The sequence below is a fragment of the Amia ocellicauda genome, chromosome 11, assembly GCF_036373705.1.
Source record: "Amia ocellicauda isolate fAmiCal2 chromosome 11, fAmiCal2.hap1, whole genome shotgun sequence".
NCBI classification, from domain to species: domain Eukaryota; kingdom Metazoa; phylum Chordata; class Actinopteri; order Amiiformes; family Amiidae; genus Amia; species Amia ocellicauda.
The window spans coordinates 37,939,921-37,958,219 of record NC_089860.1 but is presented as its reverse complement, the minus strand read 5'-3'; the positions used below and the strand labels follow the sequence as shown (position 1 = coordinate 37,958,219).

The following is an 18,299-nucleotide window of genomic DNA, read 5'->3' as shown; positions in this document are numbered from 1 at the left end:
AGAACAGCAGGTCAAAGACCTCACAGATTATGTGTTTTGTTGGGTGCAGCAATAGCGTGATAAACATCACAAAGGAGCACAAGGAGCAGAGTTACAGTCCATCTTAGAAGCATTATTAACACAAACCTCATATCAATGCACAGTAAAGCCCCGTGGACATGAACTCTCTGTCCTGCATTTCTCTGATCCTAACCAATTCACAGCCACAGACCAGAAATAGCACAGAGTTGGCTGTACAGCTCACAGGCAGAGCTTTCTCATCGACAGACAACAGTTTTCATTCAGGGCACACTGGAGTCTATGGCTCATATTGATAAAACTTTAATGGCACGATCAATGTTCAGCCTCCACCGTATAGAACCAAGTAATAGAACAATCAAAGTAGATCATTTGCTAAAATTGGTACATTGAGTTTTATGTGACACTTCCCCTCTAATTTGAAATCCCCCATTAGGAAAAAACGCTGGTAACGTTTACAAGCATATGGTCCTGAGCATCTCAGTATTAAGTACCTTATCATTGTTTTGTCCCACTGTATTTAAGCCACAGATGGATAAAACATGGTATATAAATTACACCTGCTTTGTGCAACTAGCACTAGAGCTTGAATTCAAATTAGTCATGATATGTTTATGGACATATGTTTGAAACACAAATGCAGTAAACCTTTTATAATGTTTATTATATATAACAGTTAATAAGCAATCTGTAAACTATAAATATATTGTGAATATTGTGAATAACAACATTTTGTTATGCTGTTATGCTCTGCGGAAGATGTGATTGAACATGAAAACCTTAGCTTCACCGTTTGATGACAGTATCATCTGGTCTCAGGTTTTAATGGATTAAACACTTTGGTTGCCCTTTGAGTCTCATTTTCACTTTCCTAGAAGACAGTTCATCAGATAATTGGTCATCATTATAACCAATAATACTTGTATAGGTTGTTATTTGATATGTATTAATCTTTCTTATCAATTGCCATAGATGTAACTATATTATAGCATGTGCCCCAAATGCATTTTCATTAATCTGACCTTTGTTAAACACAGTCAAAAGGAATTCCCTCTCTTTCGTTGTACCACGCAATGTCCCTTTTTACTTATTTCAAGAGGACATATAGGCGGAGTCTAAATTACATTTTTTGATTTTACTAATGCCGGGGTCACACTACACGATTTCTACAATCCGACCCAAGTTTGTGAACAGTGCGCAGCTCACACTTAACGACTATTTTGCACCGGATTTGTGTGTTTTGCATCGTGAAGGAGCGCACACAGCCTGAATATATACTAAAATTGCAATAAGTAGCTTCTTCCTCTCAACATTCACTTTCAGTAAAAAAATATCACAATAAAAACAGTGGGTGAGTAATTGTTAAATATCTGCTGTACAGAATCCCAGAGGGTTCCTTGAAAAGAATAAAACAAACAAACAAACAAACAAAACATTGTAACTTTCACCTAGAGACAAATAGATAGAATCCTTGCTTAATAGATACAAACAATATAGCTGTTCATAAAAGATTTACAGCATCAAGAAATGTCCCCGTACCTCTTTCCTGAGGTAAGGAAGATGTTTCTAGACGAAAAAATGAAAAATATCTACAGAATCTTCTAGTTGTATGTACATTTGACATGGGATATACTTCTCCAAATAACAACATATATATCTTTAAACAGTGCAGGAAAAACACAAGCAATGAAGCAGGTAGATTTGCCAAGTTCTGCTCTGTATTTCACAAGCATCTTAAATAGATGCTCATATCTCTCTGTAATGCACTGGGCTCTTTGACAGGGTCACACAATGAGACAAATGACCGGAGAGAAGGCTGTTCTGTCTCTGGCGATGTGTCATGAATCACAGTGTCACCCTGCTTTTACAGCACAGACCGGCACCTCATGTCCAGCAGAGTTTGCCTTGTAGATACAGATGTAAACAGCTTCTGATACTTCAGCTCTGAGCTCAGACGCCAGAATCAAGGGCTTTGTTGAGGCAGAGCACCAGTACTGGTCACCCCTTGAGGCCGAGCACTGTCCCCATGTCCAGCGTGTCTGCGCTACAGGAGCTCCAGCTCCCAATGCTGGCCAGGCCTCTCCTCGCTCTCCGTCCAAATCACAACATGATCCTTGTCATATGACTTGCCACCTGGAAAGACACAAGCACATGTTAGTGTCATAAGGAAAAGAGATGTGAGCTTGGGCAGTTCAACTCTTTAAACAGGTATTTTATATATATAGCAATCAAGCTGGTATTTTACAATCCTGTGCCATAAACTCTGCTGCCCAACCCCATCTCAATAGGGCACAACTTCTGGGAAATGGGAATTTGTTGCTGAAAAGCATTTCAGGTTTAATTTTCCACATGTGAATGGAGGTTACTTAGACACGTCAGAAGCAATAAAACACACTGAGGCTCCATCTCATACATTATCAGAAAAATCTCACAAATCTCTATTTTAATGCATTTAAAAATCTGTCTATTCCCCACATTGTTTGGATGGAGAAAGTGAGGAGTCCACATAGACTCCTAGGTCTTTCTCATGCATTACTTCATCTAGTTCTGTTCCTTCCATAGTGTAATTATAGTGGACATTTTTGTTACCTGCATGTAATACCTTGCCCTTGTCCACATTGAATTTCATCTGCCAGGTGTCGGACAACAACTGAATATTATCTAAGTCCCTTTGAATAGCCTGTGCTGCCGAGATTGTATCTGCTGAGCCACCTATTTTAGTATCATCTGCAAATTTGACAAGTTTGCTAACTATCCCAGAGTCCAGATCATTAATATAGATTATAAAAAGCAAAGGCCCTAGTACTGATCCCTGTGGAACTCCACTAACAACCTCACTCCAGTTAGAAGCAACTCCTCTAATCGACACCCTCTGTTTCCTATACATCAACCAGTTCATAATCCATCTACTTACATTACCCTAAATGCCTACAGCTTCCAATTTGAGGATCAGTCTTTGGTGTGGAACCTTATAAAAAGCTTTCTGAAAATCTAAGTATATCATACCATATGCTTTCACATGATCTACAGCTGCAGTTGTGTGTTAAAAAAACCTCCAATAAATTAGTAAGACATGATCTGCCTCATCTAAACCCATGTTGACTATCTCCAAGAATATGGCTTTCATTAAGATGCTCTTCTATTTTCTGTGTAATCATTTTTTCCAACATTTTACAGGTGATGCAGGTGAGACTGATTGGTCTGTAATTTCCTGGCTCAGTTTTGTCCCCTTTCTTGTGGATTGGTATGACATTTGCGGTCTTCCAGTCAGTTGGCACATCCCCTGTTCTAAGTGTCATTTGGAATATTTGACTTAGCGGCCTGTAAATAATTTCCATAATTTCTTTAAGTACTGTTGGAAATATCCCATCTGGCACAGGTGATTTGTTTGTTTTTAATTCTGCTAGTCCCTTTAGTACCTCCTCCTAATGTATCATGATCTCTCTTAGGGTTTGCCTAGACTGATTGTTAACCCGTGGCATGTTATATGTTTTTTCTTTTGTAAAAACCTCTGTGAAATACTCATTTAGAACATTTGCCACAGCTTGTTCGTTTTCCAAGATACTTAACTTTTTGCCCTATATCTGTTTCCTTTATTGACCTCTTGCTGTTGTAGTATTGAAAAAGCTCTTTGCATTAGTTTTAGCTTCAAGATCTATGTTTATTTCTATTCCCCTTTTTGCTTTCCTGATCCCTTTCTTAACATATCTTTGCAGTTCAACATATTCTTTGTATTTTGTTTAATCTCCATCCCTTTTGTATGCGCTACACAACATATTAAAGGCACACGAGTAGAACAAATTGGATGCTTAGTTAGACACAATAAAAACAGCACCATCAGTCAGAAATATCAGCCATTTTAAAGCAATCCCTAATTACTGTATCATATTTGTATTTACCTGGGACTGAATATCTAGTTTTACTGTATTGTTACCTGTTGGGACCTGACTGTATGAATCAAAAAGCAAAACAAACACACAACTACATTGAAGGTATAGCTTGAATGAGCCTACAGTGTCAGAGCACATATGCAGACTTGCACACAACACCACCCAGGGTGATGGCTGCTCTCTCTCACCTTTGACATCGAGCACCAAACCCTCGAAGACCAGGCTGATAATTCGCCCACTGAGTTCAGCGCTCCAGGCCTGTCTTGGCATCCTGTTCTCAGACCACAGCACCACCTTGGCACCTTCCTCCACATTACCCATCACTTGCAGACTCATAGTGGGTGCCAGCTGGGGGCACAGATCATAGTTTAGCAGTGCTGGAGAGCATTGTGCCAGAAACAGTAACTAAATACTAAATAAGTATAATTAATAAGTATTAAACAGTAAAATATAAAATACAGTAAAAGTAAAAAGTAAAATATTGGCAACCAATTAATTTCTTAATATGACTGCAGATGTCCAATGGAGAAACTAAAAGTTGTATTGAAATGTTTACAGAGTTAACGGTCGTTTATTCTAGCTCTTCAACTCTTCCTTCATTAGAAACATACGCTGGTGAAATATGACAGTCAACACATTTTTGTCAATTCAACGCGTCCTTCACTGATCGCAGTACAGATCTCCACAGTAAACAATATTACACCACCTCATGAAGTAAATCCTTCTCACTCAAAATACATGGACAATTGAACCTTTCTGTCAAAGGAATTGGAATTATCATCCCTGATTTCACTTCTGTTTAAAAGTAACATAATCTGATGATTCAATATAAGTGGCATCTGTTATATGGTTACCTTGTTCTTGATCAGGCCGTCCTCGTAGTACCAGACATGACTCATTCCCTCCACTTGCTCCGATGCGACCACCCGACCAGATTTCATCTCCTCCACCCCTCCCTGGATGGACATGTAGTTTCCCCGCTCCTTGTTCTTAATGCAGAAGAACCACCGCCTCTACAGTTCAAACCGCACAGAGAGAAACAATCAGTGGCTATAGGAACATACATCGCAAAATGCAAAAACTGAGAGGTTTTCTGAATGCCCCCTTAATGCACGGCTGCAGAGCATTCTCATATGTCCTGTGTCTTAAGTCTGTTCAGTGTGACGTGTAAATTACTTTTCATAGAGATGTTGTCACCCTTGTAATATTGCGTGTAGTGAATACGTTACTGATGAAAAAGTCAGTCAGCTTGGATGAAGCTGACCATGACAGAAGGGCACAGACCTGCAGCACAGGATAGAGGGATCCAATTTTGGAGAGTTCGCTGAACTTCGGCCAGTTGGTGATCTCAATGGTTTCCAGTAATACCTGGCGCCCTCTGTAGTTTGCGTGTTCACACACCACCCACCTGACACAGAGCACACAAAGCAGAAAGTCGGGACACAAGAGCAGGACAGCAATTAGACATTGGGTCTTCTCCCACATTCATGAAAAACAGGTTGTCATCAACCATCGCCTGAAATGTTGTTTCAAATTAATGTATATGAACAATTCCTGCCTTGGACCTTTATGTTTTGTTGTGTTTATTTTTGTTTTAATTTGTATTCAAACATAAGACAAAACCATGTAACTATATAAACTATCAGCAACCCTAAATAAGTAATGAAAGAACTCTTGTGATTACGTTTTTACCAGCATGAAAATATTGCCCTTGTTCCTCATAGCCCATTCATTATTATATCAAAACACTTAATTACTAAATGGAGCCCAGAACGATATTAATTAAGCAAATTCAGTTCTGTAGAATTGACCTCAAACTCATTAATGTATGAAGACTTGGAAACAGTGGTGTTTTAAACCATTTAAGTCACTCAATTGACTAAGTTAAGTCATGATGGACTCAAGCATTAACCTGAACACATTCTGTGACCCTAGAAAATGAACTCAACATTTCAAAATACTAAATTGAACTTATTTTAACAACTTCATGTCTTGTGAGAAGAGTGTGTAACCGTGCCAATATGAGAAATGCATTTCTGGATTAGAAACATTGAGTTTTATGTAGGACAGAACCTACTGTAAACCAAATAATATAAGATTGAACAACCTTAGTAAACAATATTCGTATATTATGCATTTCCTGTACATGTAATGTCTCCTGTTGTAATCTGTTTTTATTATTATTAGTTTTTCTATATTAGCTGACACATTTACCCAGAGTGACTTACACTGTTCAAGAAGCAGCATACAGTATATACAATATACACATTTTTAGAAGCAGATTAACCAAGAGAGTGAGTTCAAGGTACTGGGCTAATTCAGGCAAGAGAGGAAACGGTTGCAATAGCTTTATCAGCGCAACATGCAGAGGATTCAAAGAACAGATGAGAGAATGCAGATATAATAAGAAGCAAATAAAAAAGTTTTACTATATATAGCAAGAGTTTTTATGCTGGTTTTAAAAGTTGTTTGATTTCTGCTAATTGTCTGCTTCCTGGAAATACCCTTGATGCATGTCTTTTATTTCAGTTTATCATTCTTGCTCCTAATAACACTTGGCATCATTGCAGCTGTGATAAACCCTGGTGTGCCTGCTGTGACATCGCTAATTACTGGTTTTATTATTTTCACACGGGCAAAGAATACGTGTTTCTGTCAGAGGTTTGATCGCCATTTTTTCCTTCCTTGAAAATTAAGCAACAAATCTTTTTATCTAAAAAGGAAATTAAGGTCACAGACACATGAACTGAATTAACAGCCGAGTGCCATGAGGATATTAAAGGTATAACGGAGAATAAATGAAAGCATGATATTGCAGATTGTGGAGGGAGGAAAAGGATCAGTGTTAATTATGGCAGCTATTTTAGATTTAGTTTTACTCTTCTGGACAAATTTCTCCTGTTTCCTGAGTGAGGTCAAGGACATTGAGTCTGAATGGACCTTGTTCAAGACCTCAATTGCGGAGGCAGCCTCGACAAGGTGTGGCATGAAGGCAGTTGGTGCCTGTCAAGGTGGCAACCCTAGGACCCGCTGGTAACACCGGTGGTGAGGGAAGCTGTCAAGTCGAAGAAGGAGGCCTTCCGAGCGATGCTCGCGTATAGGTCTCCGGAGTTGATTGAGAGGTACCGGCTGGCCAAGAGGGCTGCAGCAGTAGAAGTCACCAAAGCGAAAGGAGTTTGGAGAGGCCATGGAGAATGACTATAATAAGGCTTCAAACCATTCGGCGCCTTAGGAGGGGACAGCGGGACGGTGCCCAAGCTGTTCTCAGCAAGGGTGGGGAAACACTGTCCACTACTGGGGAGATCGTTGAGAGGTGGAAGGAACACTTTGAGGAACTCCTCAACTCGGTGGACACGCCCTCCTTGCAAGAGGCAGTGCTGGATAGCTCCGGTGAGATCGGATTTATCGCTGTAGCTGAGGTTACTGTGGCAGTCGAGGGCCTCCGCAGCGGTAAAGCTGCAGGGGTAGATGAGACTCGTCTGGAGATGTTGAAAGCGCTGGACAATGTTGGGGTGGCTTGGCTAATGCACCTCTTTCAATGTTGCGTGGAAGGCGGGTATAGTTCCTTTGGATTGGCAAACTGGGGTGGTGGTCCCCATCTTTAAGAAAGGGGACCGGAGGGTGTGTTCCAATTACAGAGGGATTACACTCCTCAGCCTCCCTGGTAAAGCCTATGCCAGAGTGCTGGAGAGGAGACTTCATCTGATAGTTGAACCTCAGATTCAGGAGGAACAATGTGGATTCCCACCAGGCCGTGAAGCAATGGACCTGCTCTTTGTCCTTTCACAGATATTTGAGGGGGCATGGGAGTATGCTAATCCAGTCTACATGTGTTTTGTGGACTTGGAGAAGGCATACGACCGTGTTCCCTGGGATGTCTTGTGGGAGGTGTTGAGGGAGTATGGGCTAGGGTTAGGCCGCTTATGCATGCCATCCGGTCCTTTTATTCCCAAAGAGAGAGCTGCGTCCGTATTCTCTGTATTAAGTTGAAAACGTTCAAGGTGGGTGTTGGACTCCGCCAAGGGTGCGTCTTGTCCCCACTCCTGTTTGTGATTTTCATGGACAGGATATCAAGGTGCAGCTGAGGTAGAGAGAGTATCCAGTTTGGGGGCTTGGAGGTGGCATCGCTGCTGTTTGCAGACGATGTTGTGCTTCTTGTCCCATCCGACTGATCTCCGACATGCACTCGAGCGTATTGCAGCTGAGTGTGAAGTGGTTGGGATGAGAATCAGCATCTCCAAGTCTGAGGCCATGGTTCTCTCTCGGAAAAGAGTGGATTGCCTGCTCCAGGTTAGGGGGGAGCAGCTGCCTTTAGTGGAGGAGTTTAAAGTACCTCAGGGTTTTGTTCAGGAGTGATGGAAAAGGGTAACGTGAGATTGGCAGGTGGATTGCTGCAGCGTCTGCAGTATTGCAGGTGCTGTATCGGTCCATGGTAGTGAAGCGGGAGCTGAGTCCTTGGACAAGGCTCGTGGTTTACAGGTCAATCTACCTCCCCATCCTCACCTATGGTCATGAACGTTGGGTAATGACCGAAAGGACGACATCGCGGGTGCAAGCGACGGAAATTAGGTTTCTCCGCAGCGTTGCTGGACTCACCCTTTGGGATAGGGTGAGGAGCTCGGTAATCCAGAAGAGCCTCACAGTAGAGTTGCTAATTCTCCGGATCGAGAGGAGCCAGTTGAGGTGGTTCGGGCATCTGGTAAGGATGCCCCCTGGGAGGCTGCCAGTACAGCTCTACCGGGCACGCCCCACTAGGCGGAGACCCCGAGGCTGACCTAGGACACACTGGAGGGATTATATCTCCTGGCTGGCCTGGAATCTGTCACTGGGGAAAGGGAAGTCTGGTCTGCCCTGCTTAGTATGCTGCCACCGCGACCCTCACCATAAGAACATAAGAACATAAGAAAGTTTACAAATGAGAGGAGGCCATTCACCCCATTGTGCTCGTTTGATGTCCATTAATATCTAAGTGATTCAAGGATCCTATCCAGTCACGTAGTCTCCTCTGTTCCAGGGTGAAAAGGTTCAGTTCTCTCAGTCTCTCCAAGTAGGACTTTCCCTTCAGACCTGGAATAAGTCTGGTTGCTCTCCTCTGAACTGCCTCTAGAGCAACAATATCCCTCTTGAAGTTTGGTGCCCAGAACTGCACACAGTATTCCAGATGAGGTCTAACCAGGACAAGCGGTGTAGAAAATTGATGGATGGATGGTTTTACTCTTCTGACTAAAATGTTTATCAGTTTTAGTCATAATTTAGTCATTTCATCTTTCATTATTTTTAGTTAATATTAGTCGATGAACACTCCTGTCATTTCAGTCTAGTTTTAGACAATGCAATTTTAGGCCATGCATTTTTTTGTACTTAATTATCACCATTATGCATTATGTCTGACACCAGATGTTTACATCAATTAGTGGATGGATGCAAAACAAACATATTGATTGACTTAATTAGAAATGTATTTGAAATCAAGTCACAAGCAGCTATTGTAAACTTCATTGTCACAAAATACTGTAATTCTTTTGAAAATGTGTGTAATAAGAACAGAGTTACAAGAGCAGTATGGAAGCATATAGTGGACTTATTTCACACTTCCGCACTTATCAGTCTTGTATACAAAAGAACAGGCGTTTAACTTCACACAATCTGTATCAACTCCACGTTTAGCCCAATACAGTAAACCACGTCAAGCACGTTCAATGTTTAGCGAAACACACGCTGGGGTACAGTCGGGTCACATTCTGTTGCACAGATTCCCGCGGTTCTGCGCAGAGCTGCAGAATCCCATGGATCCCATTGGTGGAGCAGTGCAGATCTGCGTTAAACTGCGCTACAGGAACGCGATGACCGGGTCAAGGCATGCATGATTATGACTGGACCATGAAAAAGGTCCCTGACTGGCCGCCTCACAAAGCACTGCCATTCATGTCCATTAGTCTGTGTTTAATTTTTGTTTCATCACATTTTTGTCAATTAAAATTAGAAGGCATTTATTTTTATTTTTCATTTTTTTCACAGTATTTCATCTCGTTCATAGTTATCGTCACTGAAAATCGGTCGAATATTTTTGGTCATAGTTTTCATTGACAAAATTAACACTGAAAGGGAGAACAACTATGTTTGACATTTCCAAACCAAACCAGGAAGGAAGGAAGAAAGAAAAAGAAAGAAAGAAAAAAGAAAGAGAAATCCGAGTGCATCGTGGACAAGAGAGTGAGACTCACATCCCGGCGTTGACCCGCACAGACAGGACGTGGGTGTTGAAGCCCTCTGCCGGCACACTCAGCACCTCGGAGGACAGGGAGATCTCTCTTCCCTCAAAGCACTCCAGACTGAACAGCGAGATGGAGGGCACAGTGAACATCTGGAGGAGAGACACAGAGGACCGACTATGAGTAAGGCATCTCAATTAATAAAATTAATAATTATTGAAATGGCTGATCTGAAATGAAGACAATTCACATCAGGAGCAGGTTGTTAGTCCCTTTAACTGGTAATCAAGGCGGGAAACTAAGCTAAAGTACTGTTGCAAACTTAACTACAATAGGCCAACATTTAATTTTGTAAAATAATGAAATGAATCGATTAATCAATCAACCAATCAATTATTTGTATAGTGCACTTTACATAGTGATAAACATACTACAACAAAATAAAATGTAAATGTATAAACTAAAATAAAGTAAACCAACATAAAATAAACCATTAGGCACAGAGGAGAAAAAACAAAACTCCTGGATGGCAGATTGTTACTGGAGAAAATAAAGTGGCTATGTCTGGTCCCTATCTCCTTGTAGCGTTAAGGGGGGGGGTGTATTTTGTTAGAGCATTTTAGCTCTGAGCTGAACTCTGATCTAAAGAAGACCTCTCCCCCAAAGTTATCAGATTTCCTGAGCTCATCGGCACGTTAACTGTTCTACATCAAAGTGGCAGTCTTGGGAGGGTGGCACCGAGAATGGGCCAAATGGCTTGGAATCCCTGCGGTGAAATGTCTGGGGAATAGGGCCTAGAGGTAATAAAAAAGCTCTGAAGTGGACAAGAGCCGAAATCCTGACACAGAGCTACAAACCCGGGCCAAACGGCATTTCCAAAAGATGGCATGGATTGACATCAGTCATAAATCAAGCGTCCTCCAATAGGACATTGGGGGCTGAAACCGAAATCCAATCTCACAAACTCAAGAACCAATCATCTATCGATCTGACAGGCGTATAAAGGGTAGCGCAAGGCATCTATCTCTCTCTCTCGCACCTGAACCAGTAACTCGCTGCCACAGCTCAACCTGTAGCTCTGTTGCCAGAACCAGAACCAGGAGCCAACCAAGTCTTTGCCGGCAACAGAAGACTTAAACTGGGAGAAGGAGATTGAGCCGTACGAAGAATTCTAGTGTTCAGTCATTTAAATAGCTATTGAGTCTTAAGACTCTGGAAAATACTCTACTTTCGCGAAACCCCAACTTCCAGGTGCATCGACTGAAGTGGAAGGTATTGGACAAAGCCGAACCGGACTGCCTTTGTTCCAAACCACACGGACCTCGTGCCGTGTGTTTTTATCTGATCCTGAAGACAGAGAGGCCTCTCTGCGACGAAGTTCAGATAAGTTTAACAGTTTGGAGTTTATTATTCATGACATTTGAGAAATCAATTAGAAATGTTATTCTGTGAGTCATAAACTTTAGAATGTGTAATATCATTGAGTATTTTCTTAAATATAAATGAGCGCTGCATTAAACTGTTTTGTTTGACAATTTTAGAAATAAAATCTGCCAACGCCTTGAGAAATATCTTCTCATTCCTGTTTAACTGTTTAGTCTGAAATTGACACATGTTAATAGACACTAGATTATAGGAGGCTCTGCCTATCCTTAATCATTGAACAGTAATCAATTAGGAAGAATTGTGGTAACAAGAAATTATAGGATCTTTCTCGGCACCCAAACATAAATGAGACTGATATATATATATATATATATATATATATATATATATATATATATATATATAACGAGAAGTTATTTGACATAAATACTAATCTGCATTAGTTATTTAATGTCCGACTAACAATACTAATGAGAGACTCCCCTTCGTCTTACTAACCGCTATTGTAGTCAATGTGTTTGTAATTTTGTGTAACGTTTTGTGTGTCATCATATGCGATTCCATGGTCTTTGATTTGGTCACGGAAGTGATTTGTCTTTGATTTGTTGATCTTGAGTGAATTTTAATTAGTTTTTCCCTTTTTGTATAACTAGTGTAGTGCTACATTTTATCTTTGTTTTTAATAAATTTGAGAATTTATATCTTTGGAATTGGTGTCTGCGTCCAATTATTGCAGAAATTGAGTTTTACAAGATTCTAGGATTGTTGATAAGGTGATACTTAAATTCACTTCTTTAACTGAAATTCATAAGTGTACCTTACGCTACACCCTCCAGGCAGTATAATTATGATAAAGCAGCAGGAAGATCAGAAAGCTCTTAGTCGGTGCTGCTGGCTGTGGTCTTCCCTCTGGTGGGGACCTTTCTCCGGCCCTCTGGGGTGGGGGGGTGGAAATACGTATGAATAAATGGAGTTTATATTCTTCGTGTCATCGAATGACCCATTTGGCTCCTGTACTTCGCATGGATCCGTGTTGACACGGATACCTCCTACAAGGTATCACACCCAGGACAATTCATATGCATTACCTTTAATTATTAACAACTCGTATCCATATGCTTGAATGATGTACAAACGCATGTTGTTCTCAGGGCAACAGTTTTGATCCTTGTGCATTGTTCAGTTCTTTCCCAGGGGTCTGGATAGTTGACAGGTTTCAATCGTCTCCTAACCTTTGACTGCCAGTGGCAACAAATAATGATTCATATTCACTACGCTACAAATTGATTTCAGTGGACAAACAGGATCTGTCACAAGTGAAAACGCATTCCTTATTACATGGAATTGGAAAATAAAATATGTTTTTCAATTGTTTTTTTCTCTGAGAACAACAGGGACTATTCATTCATTCATTCATTCATTTGCATTCTCAAAATATATTCAGAGAAGCTGAATTAATGTAAAGGGTAAAATAAACTAAGGGATATATATATATATATATATATATATATATATATATATATGTGCTGAGCAGAGGGAAGCAGTGAACAGTGGCTGGAGAGCTGGACCAATGGGAGAAGAGGGTGATTGAACAATCGCACATGGTGCTGAGGAATGTCTGAGGCAGAGTTTGAAATTGGGCGATGATGACCTCTGGTGGCTGACTGGCGAAGTGCGGGGAGATGGTCTCTCAGTGAGATACTTACGATGGGCACAGTTTTGATGGAGCGAATAGTTGTGTCGGGGGGGCAGCCCATAGAGGCGAAGTTTGGGTACTCTCCTTCGGATAGCACATACAGGTTCCCAGAGAAATCGCGGCCCTCGTACACGACCCAGCTGTAAGGAGGAGACACAGATCAGTCACACTGGGCTGGATGAGTACAGCAGCTGAGAGCTGAACAAGAGCCACACAGGGGCAAATCTCCAGACTGGTTTTATTTAATTCTGCATATATATTTTTTCTTGTATATTCATTGTTGCTTAAATATAGAAATTATGATGATATGAATTATTATTATAAAGCATAATTACACCGTTGATTTATCCATCTAATCTTTTGTATTGATTAATCCCAGTCCACCATCTTTTCTTACCTCCCATGCAGCACCCTGCAGGACTGGGGCAGGAAGGAGTCGGACAGGGCTCCTTCTTCCTGGTCATAAGACTGGCAATCTCCCCGAAACTCTGGCTCTGGGTACAGCAGGATCTACACAAACCACAATTAGAGAAAACGTGGTATTACATACATAAATAATCCAGTTTGAGTGAATGTTTATTAATCTTTGAAACACAGAGACAGACATCTGGTTGAAGATAACTCAGCTGCTGCCTGGTTGAGTAAACACCTCTAAAGTCTGCTGGTAAATTAACTCTTTAAATGAGTCAGAGTCATAAACCTCTAATGAAACTAAAGGCGTACATCACTGTCAGACTGAACAGCCAAAGATGACTTACCTGACTCTTCAAGCTCGAATTCTCCCTTGGGGCCTAAAAAAAAAAAAAGATAAAGCAAGTGAACCAATGAGATTGTTCCTAAATAGTGAATTTGCATATCTGCTTCATGGTCTGGTCTTCTAATAAAGTGTTGAGGAGCTGTAAGAACAAAGAGGACTGAACTGATCTCCAAAACCTGGACAACCTGCGTCATTATAAGGGAAGGCAAACAGCTGTGTGCTAAAGCATGCTAGAGATGACAACAGCTCAGTTATCTGCAAGTAATAAACAGCAGCAAGAGAGACATGTTTGTCCATCGTAAGATGTCAACACTCGGGAATAATTCAATATCTGTCCTGTGTGCACCGTCTGGCAACCACATAAAACTTTCACTTCATCTTAAATAAACACCTAGACGGCGCATGTAGGACTGTCTGCTCGTGTTGCTTCACCGGCAGGCAAAATCCATGGAGATAAAAAGTGTCTTACGTGTCCACAATGTTTAATTCCTATGGAGACTGTCCTGTCTGTCTGTCATGGGTTCGGGATATTACAGTACGGATTGGCAGAGCTGTTGTACTCTGTGGTGATTCAGATCAGGATTGCAGAGCACCGATTTCATAAGCTGGGTTGTAAATAAAGCTGCTGTAGTGAAGATGCGGTCACTCTCGTACTCACCAGCAGTATAGGCTGAACAGAGCAGATCCTATTGTCACAGGCTCCCCAGTCCTGACAGCTGTTATAGAAGCCTTTCTCCAGAATATATTGATCGCCAGAGAAATCCACGTGAGAGTAGGCTATCCACCTGGTGACATGAGAGTACAATCACCAACAATTACAGACCTTTCGGAAAGAATGTGCTGAATATCTCTGAAACTGCAGACTCACTGAGACCATCTCCTGAGCAGGTCCAATACATCTGCAAGCAAGTGATTCACAGCAATGCACCTGGCAGTCATTCACTTGTCATCTTAAAGCTCAGATCACATTTGTGGATATAAAATTACTCTGGCCTTCCAAGGCTGAGACATTATGCCTTTTGTTTGTGTCAAATCATGTACAAAATTGTAACATTGTGATGTCTTGGTGAAGTCTCTTCATGCTATAATATCCCCACAGAAACAAATGATTGTTGAACTTAATTCAGTTTCAATGAAAATAGTTTGTACACCAACTGTGCTTTCCAGGAAGCAGTAGCTGTTCTGTGGAAGACAGTGTTTTTTTGTTTTTTTTGGTTAACTGGTATCCGGTTTGTGACTTGAAGTCACGAAAAGAATAGGTGGCGTCATTAATTATTTAATTATTTATTGTCTGCAGATCAGTAGGGTTTTTCTGTTTATTAACAGGAACAATGTAACTATAATCTGAATATGTACTAGTTGGTATGGTTGTATTTAAGTTATTACATTTTAAAAGTATCTCTGTATCACCTAAATTAACTTTAAAGTTAATTAAAATGTGACATCGATGGATTAACAAAAAGTACTACCAATGTTAACAACTACCAACTAACTAAGTAAAGCTGAAACAGCAGTTGATTTTATATAACTGAAACAATCAAACCAGGTCTTCCCTCCCATGAACATTGCTTACCTCCCACCCAGAAATAAACACCATGGTCTTAGAGAATAAACAAAGCACTTACGCTCCGCTGAGCACGTGAATAGACTGTGACACAGTTTGGAAATCGCAGAGCTCAACATCTGGAATCGCCTCCATCACCTCAAACGGCTCGGCCTCCTCTCCATCGACGCTGCACCCGAACATCAACATCAGGGGCTCAGAGAGGTCCTGAAACAAGAGGTGAAAAATACATGAAACCACGAATCAGCTTTTTGTTTCAGCTCAGTTTTGACCTTGTGTGTCCTACTGTGAACTTCTTTGCTGCCCAGGTTACCTGTGTCCAGAGCATAAGGAACAGGTTCCTCTAATTCATGGATGAAATGACGTGTCCTGTCCCTTTACTCTTCCAGTGCACAGGAATGTGACACCTTTAAGCCTCTTCACACTAGCATCCTCTACCCAAGGTCACCATGCGCAGGTTCCCACTGATACGTGCTTTCAGACTACAGTGTCAGAGGGTGAGTTCTAGGGTCACTGAGGGAAGTGCGCAGTGACTTTGGTCTTACTCGACCTGTGTCAGTGCCGGCTGAACAACCTCCTGACCTGGGAATCCATTGTCTACCCACGTATCTGACGAATATGAACACAAATCATAACCCTATTGTGCACTTTATTTAACTGTGCTTCCTTATGCTCCAGAGTCCTTGTGTGTTGTTGTGTATTGTCTTACTATGATTTCTCTGCCCCCCCTTAGCACAGACCTGGGACATCACTGTATGATACCTGCATTTAGCACCTGAACGTATCAGGATGTGTCACGCTCATTGTATTCTGTACCAATTGTGTCGCTGCACTTTCGTAATGCTTTAAATCATTTCTTGGGACAGCGACAGGGATGAGAGGTAAACAGCTCTTACAGCTTTGATGACACGCAGAGAGCGCAGCTCAGAGTCACAGCCCCCCCACACTCTCCAGTCATGGTAATCCCCCTCCTCCAGCAGGTACTGGTGCCCCCGGAAGCCCTCCTTTTCAAAGCCCACCCAGCTGAGGAGACACAAGACAGTTGAGTAAGTTAGTATAGACACTGCGAAGCCCACATGGGACACAGACTCCTACATTGCTGCGTATAGAGATGGGAAGGTTGGTAGATACACACACTGCATAACCAGTAGCTGTATAACATATAACATATGCATAGATACAAGCAATATAGAAATGTAATTTCTAAATTCTGAATACATCTCCAGGTGTAGAAATAGAAGCATTAATGTGAAATAGCTTTTCATTTCAATTTGTTTTCCATTGCTGTTTGGGGGCCAACATTAAAAAAGTTAGGAAAGAATGTGATGTTGAGGAATTCCATTCATGACTGAAATGTCTGCACTTCTTCATTAATCAGTCATACTGCAACCTGAATGAAAGGGCTTGGACTCAGTCTTATCCTGCTAATGTATGCAGGACCTGGTCTGTCACATGAATACATTTTCCTTCATGGGGGAAAAATATGCCTTTGGTGAACTGGTAAAATATTGAACCACCATGTGGCACAGTAGGAAACTGTGAAAGTCTTCTGTAAGACTTTCATAGATTTAAATAAAAGTCATATGTGGATATTCTGCTCCGGAAGGAACCTTTTTAAAAAGGTAGCTGTATTTGGTGTCTTCCATCCTTACAGAGGCGTCACTCACCAGCCGCCCAGCACTTTGATGGAGCCCACGCTGTACATGAAGACGCTCTGCTCATCCACTCGGGTCATGAAATCCAGAGTGTTGGTGTAAATCTCGCGAGACTTCCCTGAGAAGTATGTCTTCTCGTAGATAATAACCTGGAACAGCAGCACAAAACCAATGAAGGTCAGGACAATAGTCAGGACTAGAGTTACAATAATAAGCAACACCTCATCCTTCAGCAGGAATAGGCACACGCTTGTAGATCATTGCTACATTAAAATAAGTGTAGACAGACACAAACACAAAAAGGGCAAAGTCTGTAAAGTACTTTCCATGTTTGATTTATTTAAGGATTCGTGTCACTTTCTGTAAACAGGCTCATTAAAGAACCATCTCTCTATAATAATCTCATTCACACTTAGCTTTGAAGCTAAGAGCTTGAGAATTTAGCAATGAAAAAACAAATCACTTACAAAAATCTTCATTACATAAGTATTCACCCCCTTTGCTATGAAACTCTCAGCGGCAACATTAATAAGCTCGAGGGCATAACTATTTACATTCAGTTCACACAACCAGTTGAATGGAGTCCATCTGTGTGCAATCTGATTTCAGATTCAATAGACCTGTCTCTGTAAGTTCCCACAGTTGGGTAGTGCATTAAAATCAAAGATATGACCATAAGGACCAAGGAGCTTTCAAAACAGCTCTAGGATAAAGTGACAACTCTGACAGAAAGGCAGCGATAGGGAGAGAACTGTGGCTTCAGATCCAACACCTAATGAGTGACGCTGCTTGAGTTATGAGGCTCCTCCAGTTCACATCAGACAAATTAAATCAGAAAGTGCTAGAACCTTCCCATCACTGTCTTTACAAACTCTTACCTTGGGCTCATGCGGCTTCTCCACTTTAGGTTCACCCTGTAATCAAAGAAATAGTCATGACCAAATCATTTCCAAATCATGTTCTCAAAAGCAAGAGTCGATTACAAGACACTAGTACGGCAGTTTAAGCAATATCAACTCACTCTCCCCTTACACTAGACCAGTGGTTCTCAAACCTGTCCTGGAGTATCACCTGTCCTGCTGGTTTTTGTTCCAACCGAGCTCTCAATGACTTAATTGAAC

At 41.3% G+C, this 18,299-nt stretch overlaps 1 protein-coding gene across 1 annotated transcript in view; it reads right to left on the bottom strand.

The window, feature by feature from the left end:
- Positions 1-305: 305 nt before the first annotated feature.
- The window catches only part of crybg2 (crystallin beta-gamma domain containing 2), a 63,769-nt gene continuing 45,775 nt past the window's right edge, over positions 306-18,299 (bottom strand). Inside the window, exons 10-22 of the mRNA XM_066717768.1 lie at positions 18,057-18,092; positions 17,191-17,327; positions 16,420-16,546; positions 15,585-15,730; positions 14,618-14,744; positions 13,961-13,993; positions 13,600-13,712; positions 13,213-13,342; positions 10,133-10,272; positions 5,193-5,316; positions 4,763-4,921; positions 4,097-4,256; positions 306-2,151 (exon numbers count right to left, since the gene is read on the bottom strand). Of these exons, the coding sequence (XP_066573865.1) occupies positions 2,063-2,151; positions 4,097-4,256; positions 4,763-4,921; positions 5,193-5,316; positions 10,133-10,272; positions 13,213-13,342; positions 13,600-13,712; positions 13,961-13,993; positions 14,618-14,744; positions 15,585-15,730; positions 16,420-16,546; positions 17,191-17,327; positions 18,057-18,092 (1,521 nt within the window). The 3' untranslated portion in view covers positions 306-2,062. The remainder of the gene's footprint in view (positions 2,152-4,096; positions 4,257-4,762; positions 4,922-5,192; positions 5,317-10,132; positions 10,273-13,212; positions 13,343-13,599; positions 13,713-13,960; positions 13,994-14,617; positions 14,745-15,584; positions 15,731-16,419; positions 16,547-17,190; positions 17,328-18,056; positions 18,093-18,299) is intronic.